This window comes from Salvelinus fontinalis, chromosome 4 (assembly GCF_029448725.1).
Source record: "Salvelinus fontinalis isolate EN_2023a chromosome 4, ASM2944872v1, whole genome shotgun sequence".
Lineage (NCBI taxonomy): Eukaryota > Metazoa > Chordata > Actinopteri > Salmoniformes > Salmonidae > Salvelinus > Salvelinus fontinalis.
Window position 1 is genome coordinate 59,334,431 of NC_074668.1, and position 15,655 is coordinate 59,350,085.

At 43.7% G+C, this 15,655-nt stretch overlaps 1 protein-coding gene across 1 annotated transcript; it reads right to left on the reverse strand.

Annotated features, from left to right (window-relative positions):
* Nucleotides 1-502: 502 nt before the first annotated feature.
* LOC129852900 (low choriolytic enzyme-like) lies at nucleotides 503-7,663 on the reverse strand. The gene is made up of 9 exons (XM_055918507.1): nucleotides 7,586-7,663; nucleotides 2,547-2,553; nucleotides 2,366-2,440; nucleotides 2,125-2,271; nucleotides 1,910-2,027; nucleotides 1,484-1,662; nucleotides 1,119-1,200; nucleotides 791-944; nucleotides 503-556 (listed from the first exon to the last, which is right to left on the reverse strand). Exons 1-9 carry the CDS (start codon nucleotides 7,661-7,663, stop codon nucleotides 503-505), a joined length of 894 nt encoding a protein of 297 aa, XP_055774482.1.
* Between the last annotated feature and the right edge of the window lie 7,992 nt (nucleotides 7,664-15,655).

The window sequence follows — 15,655 nt, forward strand, 5'->3', positions numbered from 1 at the left end:
CTGTCTAAATTCCTACTATGTACTATAAGGGAATTAGGGAAAACTTAGATAAACTATGGATATTGCACACTTTTATAGATAATACTGTGCATTCAAATTTTACATTGACGTATTCTCTGTTGAGATGAGTTAAATGTTGTGAGTGAGAAGTCACTTTTTATATTTTCCTCAAACTGGTTATTATACTTTTCTAACGTAGAAGTAAACACAAAAGACTTCCACGACAGTATTTCTTATTCAAAACACACCACACATTTTTCTGTCCAGGGTTACTGTGAAGATGTTCCATAGCTGTAATACTTGTTCGACGCGTCATAATACTAATGTTGAGTAAAGCATGTATGGACACGTATTTGGAGAACTTGTATCGAAATGGAAGGATCAACACAGATGAAGCTTTTGATTTCAGTTGATCATATTTTTATTGTGATTATTAGAGGTTGCACAGCCTTGATGTTAAGAGGCTAATTGAATTCGAATAGTTCTACCACTAGAGGTCACTCTACTCCTTGAGCGGAATGATCTTGAGTTCATCGGGAAGTGGGACCACAGGTTTCTATTGGGGGGGGGAAGGAGGAAACGATAGTGATTATTTAGTCATACACATCAAGCTATGTCCAGTGTGATATATACTCCCACCCTCAATGGCGCAATTCTCACAGTTATTAAGCTCTAGGTACATTCGAGCTATATTAGCTCTGGGGAAGAGGCAAACCCTGAGGTCGGAATGAGGAGATTTGATCCGGTCAAGCAGCCTCGGCCTATATTTTAATCATCCAAACCCAAGTACTGTAAATTGTTCAGTGTGACAGTACTCACAGCAGCCATACAGCCTGTTCAGCCTGTCGATGTCGTTCTTGCTCATCTGAGTGGCCTCGCCGAACGACACGTTGTTGTTGGGGATGGGCTCCATGGTGGGGCGGTTGTTCTTGGAGAAGGCGTACCTGTAACCACACCAAATCACAATGCAATACAATTTATGCCTACTCAACAATGTCACTGCTACAGTATATCTTGGCCTGAATGAAAGGACACTGCGGAAGGGATGGAACGTTACGTATAATTGGGGTCCATTCCAGAAATATTTGTAATTGTTAGAAAGACATCACAGAGCTGACCTCTCATACTGCATGACAGAGTTGTAGTCATAGGGAGTTCCTTGGTTCAGGGTGGCGATCTTGTCGAAGTTGTACTTCATGTCTGGGATGAACAGATTAAAGACAAAATGTTCATAGAGCTGATAGGCTGTGTTTCACCCTACGTTATGAGCAGGATCAATCAGTTACAATATTAAACAGAAATGAACAACTATAGAACTATAGATCACACTACAGCTTGAAAAACAAAAAGCAGGCATGCTGACAAGTACAGTATAAAAAAATATTGTCTTTTGTTAGAATTAGCAGTTAGAGATAGAGGCAGTTTCTTATCATGTAAAGTGAAAGTAAGTTAAAGGGCAACAGGATAAATGAATGGTATCGACCATCAATGATGTTCTCCCAGGCGACACGGATGTGGTTGTCACGGTCGCTGCGGGTCTGCTCATGGTTAAAGCCCAGGGCGTGGAGGAGCTCATGCTGGACGGTGCTGTGGTACAGGCAGCCCTGACGGGCCAGAGACACAGTCTGGGCATTACCCTGACGGCCAACATAGGAGTAGCATCTGGGAAGAAGAGCAGAGGAGGGTCAAGGTGCACCAAGCCAATGCCAGAAATAAGGCCTTCACTAATCATCTAATTCATTGTAAGGGTTTTAGGAAATCTCGGGGTAAGGGGTTCATAAGAGATACATGGTGCTGGGGATCAAAATGTATTCTTGTATGGATTATAATCTTCAAAGGGAAATTCAGTTACATACGTATTGATGTGATGTTTCATTTGTTTAATAATGTTATTTAAATTCAGGATCACCCGCTGCGAGACTCAATGCTGAGATAGTCCCTCTCGTTCTGGCGCTGGAAGAAGCGGATGCAGGTGGTTTCGGCGAAGGAGTCAAGACCACGCTGGATGATGGCTATCTCACGAGATGCTGTTGTAGATGAACAACAACAGATAGTGAAATTGTTCCATCGCTTGTACAATATCTCCACATATGAAATGAAATGTACACGAAAGTGAACACTTACAGAAGTGGTTGGCAATGACGTAGGGCACCCAGATGTTTCCGTCACTGTACTTTTGCCACAGACACCCGGTGGCGGTGCAGGGGTCAGCGTTCTTCTCCGAGGGCATGGCAATGTCACCCATCAGAGTAGGCTCATCGGCCTCTGGGGCTTGAGAAAAGAACATGGAGAACAGGTTACTGTGGGGGCTAGTCCTAAATAATTAATCTGCATCCTCTATTCCTTGAACATTGAACCAACTTACTGAGGTCCCTGTTGGCTCTGGTCAGCAGCTCACCAACAGAGAGCTCAGCAGAGGTGTCTTCTTCCACAACATTCTCTGTAAGAAAGAACATTGGATCCATGAAGTATGCTGAATCATGACATTGCTTTTATTATTTATATGCTTGGTAATGTGAGATAGTGCCAAAACTGTTTTTTCTCACCTTCAAACTTTGGATGACAATGTGAAAAAAGACAACAACAACGGAGAATACATATAAAGTGAATATAGAGAATATGAATTCATGAAGAACAAAATACAGGAATATACATCGAGCTCCAACAGCATTGGAACTGTGACACATTTGTTGTTGTTTTGGCTGTGTACTCCAGCATTTTGGATTTGAAAATATACAATGACTATGAGGTTAAAGTGCAGACTGTCAGCTTTAATTTGAGGGTATTTTCATCCATATCACAAATGTTGTACCCTCAAGGCATGCTAACTACTCACCATCACAATAACAGAAGGATAGCATTTTCTGGGGGGTATGATATTCATGCGTCTGTAACTTTCTCACTCATCATTATTTTATTTTAATTTCACCTTTATTTAACCAGGTAGGCAAAGATAAAGCAAAGCAGTTCGACACTGTCACGCTGCCAGAGTCGCCCTCCTATCCGGAACTGCCAGAGTCGCCCTCCTGTCCGGGGCCTGCTGCAAGGGTCCCCAGTCCGGGGTCGGGGGCGAGGGTCGCCGCTCCAGAGGCGCCACCTAAGTGGGCCAAAACTAAGGTGGAGTGGGGTCCACGTCCCGCGCCAGAGCCGCCACCGCGGATAGATGCCCACTCAGACCCTCCCCTATGGGTTTAGGTTTTGCGGCCAGAGTCCGCACCTTTGGGGGGGTACTGTCACGCTCTGACCTTAGTTCCTTTTTTATGTCTCTATTTTGGTTTGGTCAGGGCGTGAGTTGGGGTGGGCGTTCTATGTCTTCTTTTCTATGTGTTTGGACTGGTATGGTTCCCAATCAGAGGCAGCTGTCTATCGTTGTCTCTGATTGAGAACCATACTTAGGTAGCCTTTTCCCACCTGGTGTTTGTGGGTAGTTGTTTCCTGTTTTGTGGTGTGTTACCTTTCAGGACTGTTTCGATTTTCGTTGTTTCACTTTGTTATTTTGTATTTTCGTGTTCAGTTATATTAAACTAACATGGACACTTACCACGCTGTGTTTTGGTCCGATCTTTCCTGTTCCTCAGATGAAGAAGATCGTTACAGAACTACCCACCACCAACGGACCAAGCAGCGTGGTAAGGAGGAGCAGAGGGTTCAGGAATCCTGGACTTGGGAGGAGATATTGGACGGTAAGGGACCCTGGAGACTGGCTGGGGAATATCGCCGCCCGAAAGCAGAACTGGAGGCGGTGAAAGCGGAGAGGCGGCGATATGAGGTAAGGCAGCGCAGCAGGCACGAGAGGCAGCCCCCAATTTTTTTGGGGGGGGGCGGCACACGGGGAGATTGGCGTAGTCAGGCGATAGACCTGAGCCAACTCCCCATGCTTACCGGAAGCAGCGTAGTACTGGTCAGGCACCGTGTTATGCTGTGAAGTGCACAGTGTCGCCAGTGAGCGCTCATAGCCCAGAGCGCTATAGGCCAGCCCCCCGCAAGTGCCATGCGAGAGTTGGCAACCAGCCAGGGCGGATTGTGCCAGCCCAGCGTGTTTGGTCTCCGGTGCGCCTTTTCGGCCTAGGGTATCCTGCGCCGGCTCTGCGTACCGTGTCTCCGAGGCACTGGGAGGGTGCTGTTCGGCCTATGCCTGCGCTCCGCCCATATCGGGCGAAAGTGGGCATTGAGCCTAATGGAGAGGTGCGAGTGGTAAGCACCAGATCTCCAGTGCCCCCCCACAGCCCGTTTCGACCTGTGCCTGCACTCTGGAGGGGCCGGGCTAAAGTAGGCATTCAACCTGGAAGAGTGGTGCCAAGGCTGCGCACCAGAGCTCCAGTGCTCCCCCACAGCCCGGTTTATCCGGTGCCTCCTCTACGCACCAGGCCTCCTGTAGGTCTCCCCAGCCTGGTGGGCCCTGTGGCAGCCCCACACACCAAGCTGTCTCTGCATCTTCTCCTTCCAGAGTCTCCCTCCTGTCCAGAGCTGCCAGAGTCTCCCTCCTGTCCGGAGCTGCCAGAGTCTCCCTCCTGTCCGGAGCTGCCAGAGTCTCCCTCCTGTCCGGAGCTGCCAGAGTCTCCCTCCTGTCCGGAGCTGCCAGAGTCTCCCTCCTGTCCGGAGCTGCCAGAGTCTCCCTCCTGTCCGGAGCTGCCAAAGTCGCCCTCCTGTCCGGAGCTGCCAGTCGCCCTCCTGTCCGGAGCTGCCAGAGTCGCCCTCCTGTCCGGAGCTGCCAGAGTTGCCGTCCAGTCCTGGGCCCGCTGCAAGGGTCCCCAGTCAGGGGCCGCTCCAGAGGCGCCACCTAAGTGGGCCAAGACTCCCGTGCCAGAGCCGCCACTGCGGATAGATGCCCACCCAGACCCTCCCCTATGGGTTTAGGTTTTGTGGCCGAAGTCCGCACCATTGGGGGGGGGGGGGGGGGTACTGTCACGCCCTGACCTTAGTTCCTTTTTTATGTCTCTATTTTGGATTGGTCAGGGCGTGAGTTGGTGGGGGGGGAATTCTATGTTTTCTTTTCTATGTGTTTGGCCTGGTATGGTTCCCAGCTGTCTATCGTTGTCTCTGATTGAGAACCATACTTAGGTAGCCTTTTCCCACCTGGTGTTTGTGGGTAGTTGTTTCCTTTTTTGTGTCGTGTCACCTTTCAGGACTGTTTCGACTTTCGTTGTTTCACTTTGTTATTTTGTATTTTCGTGTTCAGTTATATTAAATTAACATGGACACTTACCACGCTGCGTTTTGGTCCGATCTTTCCTGTTCCTCAGATGAAGAAGATTGTTACAGACACATACAACAACACAGTTACACATGGAGTAAAAAAAACATAGTCAATAATACAGTAGAAAAACAAGTCTGTGAGCTGCTCTGACAGCTGGTGCTTAAAGCTAGTGAGGGGGATAAGTGTCTCCAGTTTCAGTGATTTTTGTAGTTCGTTCCAATCATTGGCAGCAGAGAACTGGAAGGAGAGGCGGCCAAAGGAGGAATTGGCTTTGGGGATGACCAGTGAGATATACCTGCTGAAGCGCGTGCTACGGGTGGGTGTTGCTTTGGTGACCAGCGAGCTGAGATAAGGCGGGGCTTTACCTAGCAGGGTCTTGTAGATGACCTGGAGCCAGTGGGTTGAAGATGTTTGATGTGAGTCTGGAAGGAGAGTTTACAGTCTAACGAGACACCTAGGTATTTGTAGTTGTCCACATACTCTCAGTCAGAACCGTCCAGAGTAGTGATGCTGGACGGGCGGACAGGTGCGGGCAGCGATCGGTTGAAGAGCATGCATTTAGTTTTACTTGTATTTAAGAGCAGTTGGAGGCCACGGAAGGAGATTTGTAATACATTGAAGCTCGTCTGGAGGTTAGTTAACACAGTGTCCAAAGAAGGGCCAGAAGTATACAGAATGGTGTCGTCTGCATAGAGGTGGATCAGAGACTCACCAGCAGCAAGAGCGACATCATTGATGTATACAGAGAAGAGAGTCAGTCCAAGAATTGAACCCTGTGGCACCCCCATAGAGACTGCCAGAGGCCCTGGCAAAAGGCCCTCCGATTTGACACACTGAACTCTATCGGAGAAGTAGTTGGTGAACCAGGCGAGGCAATCATTTGAGAAACCAAGGCTGTTGAGTCTGCCGATAAGGATGTGGGCATTGACAGAATCGAAAGCCTTAGCCAGGTCGATGAATACGGCTGCACAGTATTGTTTCTTATCGATTGCGGTTATGATATCGTTTAGGACCTTGAGCGTGGCTAAGGTGCACCCATGACCAGCTCTGAAACCAGATTGCATAGCGGAGAAGGTACGGTGGGATTCGAAATGGTTGGTAATCTGTTTGTTAACTTGGCTTTCGAAGACCTTAGAAAGGCAGGGTAGGATAGATATAGGTCTGTAGCAGTTTGTGTCAAGAGTGTCCCCCCCCTTTGAAGAGGGGGATGACCGCAGCTGCTTTCCAATCTTTGGAAATCTCAGACGACACGAAAGAGAGGTTGAACAGGCTAGTAATAGGGGTTACAACAATTTTGGCAGATCATTTTAGAAAGAAAGGGTCCAGATTGTCTAGCCCGGCTGATTTGTAGGGGTCCAGATTTTGCAGCTCTTTCAGAACATCAGCTAACTGGATACGGGAGAAGGAGAAATGGGGGAGGCGAGAAGGAGAAATGGGGGAGGCTTGGGCGAGTTGCTGTGGTGGGTGCAGGGCTGTTGACCGGGGTAGGGGTAGCCAGGTGGAAAGCATGGCCAGCCGTAGAAAAATGCTTATTGAAATTCTCAATTATAGTGGATTTATCGGTGGTGACAGAGTTTCCTATCCTCAGTGCAGGGGGCAGCTGGGAGGAGGTGCTCTTATTCTCCATGGACTTTAGAGTGTCCCAGAACTTTTTTGAGTTTGTGTCGCAGGAAGCAAATTTCTGCTTGAAAAAGCTAGCCTTGGCTTTCCTAACTGCCTTAGCTGCCTAACTGCCTTAACTGCCTAGCCTTGGCTCTCTATGGTCAGGGCGTGACAATTCATGCAGGATTATCCGTAATCATGGTAGCATCTACATTAATGTAGAAGTGTTTAGATACCTACTATATTCTTATTTCCAATAAAAGTCACTCCAAAATGACACAATACATTATTTACCATTAATTTCTATTGGGCACAAAAGAATCTGAAACACAACCAAAACAAACAGCAAATGCATCCAACAAATGTGTAGAGTCACAAGCTTGATGTGGTCATTGTGTGCTAGGAATATGGAACCAAATACTTAACATTTTACTACTTTAATACACATAATACATGTTTGTTCCCCTAAAATGGGGTGACCATGTACAAAAAGTGCTGCAATTTCTAAACGGTTCCCCCAATATGGATGAAAATACCCTAACATTTTAGCTAACAGTCTGCACGCTAATCTCATAGTCATTGTATCATTTCAAATCCAAAACGCTGGAGTACAGAGCCAAAACAACAACAAATGTGTCACTGTTCCAATACTTTTGGAGCTCACTGTATTTATTGTGTGAAGGATTTTTAAGGTCCCACTGTTACTTTGAATATGCAGACTGTTTGACTGAGTTTAGCAAAGCAGCGATCTTATGGCATGGTAGCTCCATATCCTGTGTCACTCACTTCAGTCAGTTCCTCAACCCAGGCAGAGGACACCAGCATCAGGGTCAGGAGACCCACAGTGAACTTCAACACAAACATAGCAGCAAAAGAACTGTAGGATAAATACAACCACATAGGGAAAATCATTAAAACCAGACATAGTGTTAGTCATTGCAGCTCACACACATACAGTACGAATACTGAGCACAGCACTTACCTTAGAGCCCCGAGAAGGTATGGGTGAAACGGCAGTAGTTAGGGTAGTTTTTTATACTCTTTCCTCAGGCATATACACGTAGATAACGGACCCCCAAATAAGGGTATATGGGCACAAAAATATGCTGACAGGTAAGGACATTTTATCTTGAGTCGAGGATGCTGAAAGCCAGGTGGGAATTCTGTAGGAAATCCTTGAAATGTGTGTGAAACATGACATGTGAGAGTTGTGAATGTAAACATTTTGTACCATGACATCATATCATGGCTAAATATGTTTGACCTTGAGGATTTCCAAACAGGTAAGCCCTCCTCTGTGTGTCATTCTTCCTTTTCAGGATGCATATAAGTAATTCAATTCATGAAGCCTCTTAATTAAAGTTCGATTTTTTTTCTGCTTTCATTCATTGCATTTTTTCATATTCAGAAATAGTAGCTGTGTATTGAGGTGTGACAGGTGTGTTACACATGTTAACATTTATTGATTACTTTTTTGTGATTTTCTCATTGAACCGAATAAAATATATATATATACATGTTGACAATCTTCCAAAGGCCCCTCAAATCAAATGTTTACATTTGAGTAATTTAGCAGATGCTCTTATCCAAAGCAAGTTACAGTAATGAGTGCATACATTTTTGTTCACACAGGTCCCCCATGGGAATCGAACCCATAACCCTGGCATTGAAAATGCCAGTAAAACCAACTGAGCCACAAGGGACCACAATAACACATTGTGAAATCTTCTGATGTAGTACCTGCTGCTAGGAAATCTTTGTTGGCAGCCCACACACTCCATCACGTGTCAGTGGGTTCTCTCATTCGTCTTTATTTCAAGAGTGTTTCATAGATGGGCAGGTCTTACAAATTCTGGGTAATTTATCCTAAATATTACATTACTCTTGTGCACATAGCGTCATGAAAGAGGCAAATGTTGTGCAGTTTATAATAGGGCTTATAAAGTATGGATGGGGGCTTAAAGTAGCTATATCTCCTTACTGTTGTGTTTATATACTCAGTCTTTCTCTATGGTGGCCTGGTTTAGTCATTTGAATGTGTGCAACAAGAACAGACTGGATAAGATTGTGAATGTTTCCAGCAAGGTCAACCGAAACTATTTTCAGAGGTTTTTAAGAAATAGACCTAAGTAGCGAGAAAGAATGGCTACACTTTACAATAAGGTTCCATTTTAAAAGGGATTATGAATGGTTTGTAATTATGTCATTATCAGTTATTTAATCATTTGTAAATGCATTATAAACTATTAATAAATGGGTTATATAAATTGGTTATAATTGGTAAAAATAGTGTGAAAGCCAGTCAGTGCTTGCCAAATAGTGAGCTACTATTTACCTCCAGCTATTAATCATTTATAAAAGCACTTACAAATGCGTATAATATTGAACCCTTATGTATCCCCATGCAACCTTATTTTTTTATGGTTGCACAGTTGAACAATAGTTATTGTCTCTCTTTTGTATGTGATGAATTGTTGCCGTCATAGGAACAGAAATAGTTGGTTTTCAGATCAATGGTCAAATCCAATGATGTGTTTTGCCCCACGTGTGAAACTCTGATGACGCATTGGTACCCTTACTTATTCCAAGAATGAAGGCTTCATCTGAAGATTTCAAGGCATATTATTGATGTGGTTTGCTGGATTAGGAGAAATTACCCCGAATTTGTGAGATCTGCCCATCTATGAAACATTCTTGAAATTCATTCTTGAAACCTGAAATGTGCCCCGAATTTTGTGTTGACACTGACATCATGTGACAGTGTGTTGTGAAAGGATGGAGAGAAGTGTTTAAAGGTCAGACAGAAGCATTGTGGGATAGAAACTACCTAGCTAGCTCGGGAAATGTTAGCTAGCTAGCTAGCTAGCATTAGGTAAAACCAGAAACGTCTTTTTGAATATAGAAATTCTGCTAGATGGTTTAGCATTATATAATCTTTGCCATGATATAGTTAGCTAGCTAATGAGATAATGTGATAAAGTAGCTTCGCTAACTAACGTCAACATGACAGAATTTACATGCAATTTGTTTATCCAACGTTTTGGGATTAGGACGCTAGCTAGCTAAATTATATAACCTGTGAACTCAGATACTGTCTAGCTAGGTAGCTGGTAAATTAGCTACCTTGCATCATTTGTCAGGACTGTAGTGCTGAGCGATGAGTGCCTTTTGAGGTCGGTTTGGTTTCGGTTTGATTATTAAAAAATAATCATGTTTTTGATTTAGGTTTCAATTCTTTTTTAGACATTAAATGCGCTATGCATTATGTGGATTGAATGCTGTAAGAACATTGAATAAAACAATTAATAAAAGACTCATGATGGTAGTGACATTTTATCACTTATTAACTATCATTTATTCACATTACTTGCTTAACCATCAAACTTATTTGATGACTTTATGATTTCATTTCAAGTCGTCTCATCTCTATAGAGCTGCTGCCTAGTTCTTCAAGTAAATACGTCATATATATATATATAATTTATAAAACATTTAAAACAGAAATATCTTATTTCCATAAGTATTCAGACCCTTTGTTTCCATTTATCATCCTTGAGATGTTTGTACAACTGTTTCTACAGGAGTTCACCTGTTGTAAATTCAATGGATTGGACATGATTTGAAAAGGCACACACCTGTCTATATAAGGTCCCACAGTTGACAGTGCATGTCAGAGCAAAAACCAAGCCATGAGGTTAAAGGAATTGTCCGTAGAGCTCCAAGACAGGATTGTGTCGAGACCTGGGGAAGGGTACCAAAATATTTCTACAATATTGAAGGTCCCTAAGAACACAGTGACCTCCATCATTCTAAAATAGAAGAAGTTTGTAACCACCAAGACTCTTCCTAGAGCTGGCCACCCAGCCAAACTGAGCAATCTGGGGAGAAGGGCCTTGGTCAGGGAGGTGACCAAGAACCCGATGGTCACTCTGACAAAGCTCTAGAGTTCCTCTGTGGAGATGGGACAACCTTCCAGAAGGACAACAATCTCTGCAGCACTCCACCAATCAGGCCTTTATGGTAGAGTTGCCAGATGGGAGCCACTCCTCAGTAAAAGGCACCTGACAACCCGCTTGGAGTTTGCCAAAAGGCACCTAAAGAATCTCAGACCATGAGAAACAAGATTCTGTGGTCCGATGAAACCAAGATTGAACTCTGGCCTGAATGCCAAGCATCACGTCTGGAGGAAACCTGGCACCATCCCTACGATGAAGAATGGTTGTGGCAGAATCATGTTGAGGGGATGTTTTTCAGCGGCAGGGACTGGGAGACTAGTCAGGGTCGAGGCAAAGATGAACATAGCAAAGTACAGAGAGATCCTTGATGGAAACCTGCTCCAGAGCTCTCAGGACCTCAGACTGCAGCGAAGGTTCACCTTCCAACAGGACAACAACGACCCAAAGCACACAGCGAAGACAACGCAGGAGTGGCTTCGGGACAAGTCTCTGAATGATCACTCAGAGCCCAGACTTAAACCTGATCGAACATCCCTGGAGATGTGCAGCAACGCTCGCCTTCCAACCTGTCAGAGCTTGAGAGGATCTGCAGAGAAGAATGGAAGAAACTCCCCAAATACAGGTGTGCCAAGCTTATAGCGTCATACCCAAGAAGACTCGAGGCTGTAATCGCTGCCAAAGGTGCATCAAAAAAGTATGAGTAAAGCATCTGAATATTTATGTGAATGTGTAATTTACTGAAATGTATGTAAATTTCAGTTTTTGCTTTGTCATTATGGGGTATTGTGTGTAGATTGATGATTTAATAATTTCTCAAATAAGGCTGTAACCTAATGTATTTTTTTTCTCCCTTATTTTACCAGCTATGTTGACTGAGAACATTCTCATTTACAGCAACAACCTGGGGAATAGTTACGGGGGGAGGAGGGGGAATGAATGAGACAATTGTAAGCTGGGGTTGAATAAGTGACCATGATGATATGATATGAGATCCAGATTGGGAATTTAGCCAGGACACCAGGGTTAACACCCCTACAATAAGTGCCATGGGATCTTTAATGACCACAGAGTGTCAGGACACTCATTTAAAATCCCATCCAAAATGTATATTCTGACACCCCCTGTTAATCTCGGCTATTCACTACCAATGATAGGCTACAGATCGAGACACTGCAATTACAGTTTTCCAAATTGTTTACACACGTTTGCTTAATCTTTGGCCAATTTTCCCAAAACTCTAAACATAAAACCACAAATGCAAAATGCAAAACACTACAAATCTCTAGCAAAAACAAACATTGCATTCAAAACTGTTTTATCTCTTTCCAAAATGTTTTTTTTTTGCATCAAAATGGTCCACACACACGTCATATGAATAGATCTGTCTACCAACCAACAACACACTGATGTGCTCAACACAAAACACTACTATGAATATCCCATCAGTAGGTTTATGCCTTTTGCATTTTCAGTGTTACACTGTAGCCGGTTGTAAAAGATTGTTACAGTAATGTATACCTACTGAAATATACATAAATAAACACACACAAATGCAATACAGTAACAAAAGCATTGCCATTTATTTCCAAAATGCAGTATTTTTTAACACTTGTGTATGTAACACTTTCCGTACCCAACAGGAGAAAACCAGGAAAAACATTCAGTAAGATAAAGGATTTTCTGTACAAAAATTAAAGTGGCTCATTCTTTCTAAACTCTAAACACAAAAAGACAAAAGCACATGCAAAATGTAAGAAAAAAGACATTAGGCTGCATCCTGGTTCCTATTTTGGTCTGGCCACAGCACCTCATCTACATCACAAGATACGTTCTCCATGGCTAAACAACGGGGAAAGAATCTTCTGGAGTGACGGATCAAGTTCCCGAAAGCTCTCAAATCAACTTTACCACATACATCCTCTTTTGCCTGGAGAAGATGCATGCACGCGAGGGGATGGTGGTCATACACCTTGCATCGCCATGCCGAAAAAAAACTCTTGAATTGGGTTTAGGAATGGGGAATATGGTGGGAGGTATAGAACAGTAAATTGTGGGTGGTCGATGAACCAGTTGCGGACCAGAGCAGCCCGGTGGAAACTCACGTTATCCCAGATGACAACATACCTGGGCTGCCCTGGTCCACCCTTCTGCTCGGCTGGAATGAGGATGCCATGTAGTGTGTCCAGGAATGTGATGAGAAGGGAGGTGTTGTAGGGACCAAGGTTGGCGTGGGGATGGAGGACGCCTTCCTGGCTAACGGCTGTGCACATGGTGATATACCCTCCATGCTGTCCAGGGACATTCACAATTGCACCGTGGCCAATAATGTTCCTTTTCTGTCCCCTTATTTTGGCTAGGCTGAAGCCAGCCTTATCAATGTAAATACAAACGTGCTGAATTGCAGCAGCATCCAGCTCCAAGACTCTCTGAAACAGACAACCAGACAACATAGACCTACAGCAGTCAATATGGTGAGTCACAATACACTGGATTACAGTACTGTAATGTGTCTATACAGTGCTGATATGATAGTAAATTCACAGTATAGTACTTACTTGCACACATTCATAGCGCTGTTCTTTAACCCTCTGAGTTTCCTCAAATGGCGCCCTGTAGACCTGTTTCATCCGGATTCGGTTGCGCTGTAATACACGGTCCAATGTGTAGTGATTATGTGGTTCAGGATTTCTTGTAGTCTAATGGTGTTGTTTGCCACCACCATGTTCACAATAGCGGCCTCCTGTTTTGGTGTGAACACCCGGTGTCTTTCACTATGGCCTGGCCGTCTCTCAGTTCTGCAGGAGATCCACAAATATGATGTGATTGGTTACAGGAAGCTAAAATAATCAATTTTCTTTCAATATGAAATGGCTTTACTGTAACATTGGCCAACAATCACTGAGTAACATAGGCCTACTGATATGTCAGACTGCAGTATACTACAGTATACATGCATAAAGAGCATAGTGTAGATTGTAGGTAACTTTCCAGTTGTCATTTCTAAATGTACGGATGATAGATGTAACCGTGTAGCGGCTCAAGGTTAGCCTTCCTCATACTCAATTCATAAGTGAACAAGTGAACAATTCAGCAACTAGTGTTCACACCTGTGAGGAGTGGGTGTTGCCAACTGGTGTATAGAGCTTGGCATTGTGATTGGCGTTGCTTTCCAAAGGGGCTGAAGATATATTAATTTTGAATGTTGTGCCTAATGTAGAGAACTGTGTGTAGTATTTTGCAAAACGTGTGATATGGAATTGAAAACTGAGTGTAAAGCAGGAATTGTGCTTGCAATTTTGCAGACTTGGTTTAGGGATTTGGTACATGAGTTTCAGGTTTCGGTGATTGCATTTCAAGTTCCAATATTAGTGTGTAAACAATTAGGAAAAACTGTGAAATTGTTTTCCCAATGTATCCTTTTATTAATTAAATTAAATGTTGTTCTTACTATGTATTGCATGATTGTGGAGATTATATGATGTTATAAATATTTGCAACTCATTAACAAATGGTCAGTAGGTTTCCACTTTTTTGAAAGGTTTCTTTTCAGCCGTTTTAAATGTTGGTAACTCATTTGTTAATGGTCAGTGGATTGCCACTTTAAAATATGGTATAATTTTGTAGTTATAAATGTTAATAACTCAGTTATACATGTTTGTAGGTCTGTCACTTTAAAATAAGGTATACTTTTAGCTGTTATCCAAATGGGTAAATCATTTATATATGATTTGAGAGTTCACTCAGAGCTTAGACATACTGTACTTATAGGCAGTATTGGATAACCATCACGATATCACTAACATTCAAAAGTTTAGGGTCACTTAGAAATGTCCTTGTTTTTGAAAGAAAAGCACATTTTCTGTCCATTAAAATAACATCAAATGGATCAGAAATACAGTGTAGACATTGTTAATGTTGTCAATGACTATTGTAGCTGGAAACTGCTGATTTTGAATGGAATATCTACAGAGGCGTACAGAGGCCCATTATCAGCAACCATCCTGTGTTCAAAAATGGCACACTGTGTTAGCTAATCCAAGTTTATCATTTTAAAAGGATAATTGATCATAGAAAACTATTTAGCAATTATGCTAGAAAACTGTTGTCCTGATTAAAGAAGCAATAAAACTGGCCTACTATTTCACACCAGAGCATTCACCCTACTTGGACTACCACAGAGCAGTGGTAAGTGGGTTGATATAATCTAGAAAGAGGTAATATATTAGGAACAATAATGTAATACTGTCCTGGATGTACATTTGGCCAGTGTCATCAAGGTTTCAAAGGTGGTTCAAGACACATAATTAAAACCAACTTCTTCTGTTCCTGTGACAGAGCACCAAGGCATGTCCCCTTCACGAAAGGCTGTGTACATCATAGAGCTCACAGTCCCGTGGGAAAACTCTGTTGAAGAGGCCTACGAGCGTAAGAAACTGCGTTACACAGAGTTGGCAGCAGACACAACTCAGCGTGGCTGGAATGCAAAAGTCTGGCCAGTTGAAGTGGGATGCAGAGGATTCGTGGCTTCTTCCACCATCAGGTTGCTGAAAGAACTTGGAATCCATGGACAGGCTCTGCGGCAGACCGTCAGAGCAGTTTCTCAAGCAGCTGAAAGAGGCAGCCAGTGGATCTGGATCAAACGGAAGGACCCTTGCTGGGCTATAACTTCATGACCCCCCCCCCACCCCCACCCCCCCACCTGAGAACCCAATTCAGATCCCTCCAACTTGAGGAGGGCATATGAGGTATGCGGTCAGCTGTAGGGCTGGCTCAGGGAAGAGGACACCCCTGCTTTGCATAGTCCCGTGGGAAATCTTAATTGAGCATGAGACACAAGCTAAGGCTTGATCACCCTTTAGCTGGCCACCTTTGATGAGGGTGTTTAGTGATTAAAGGCCGA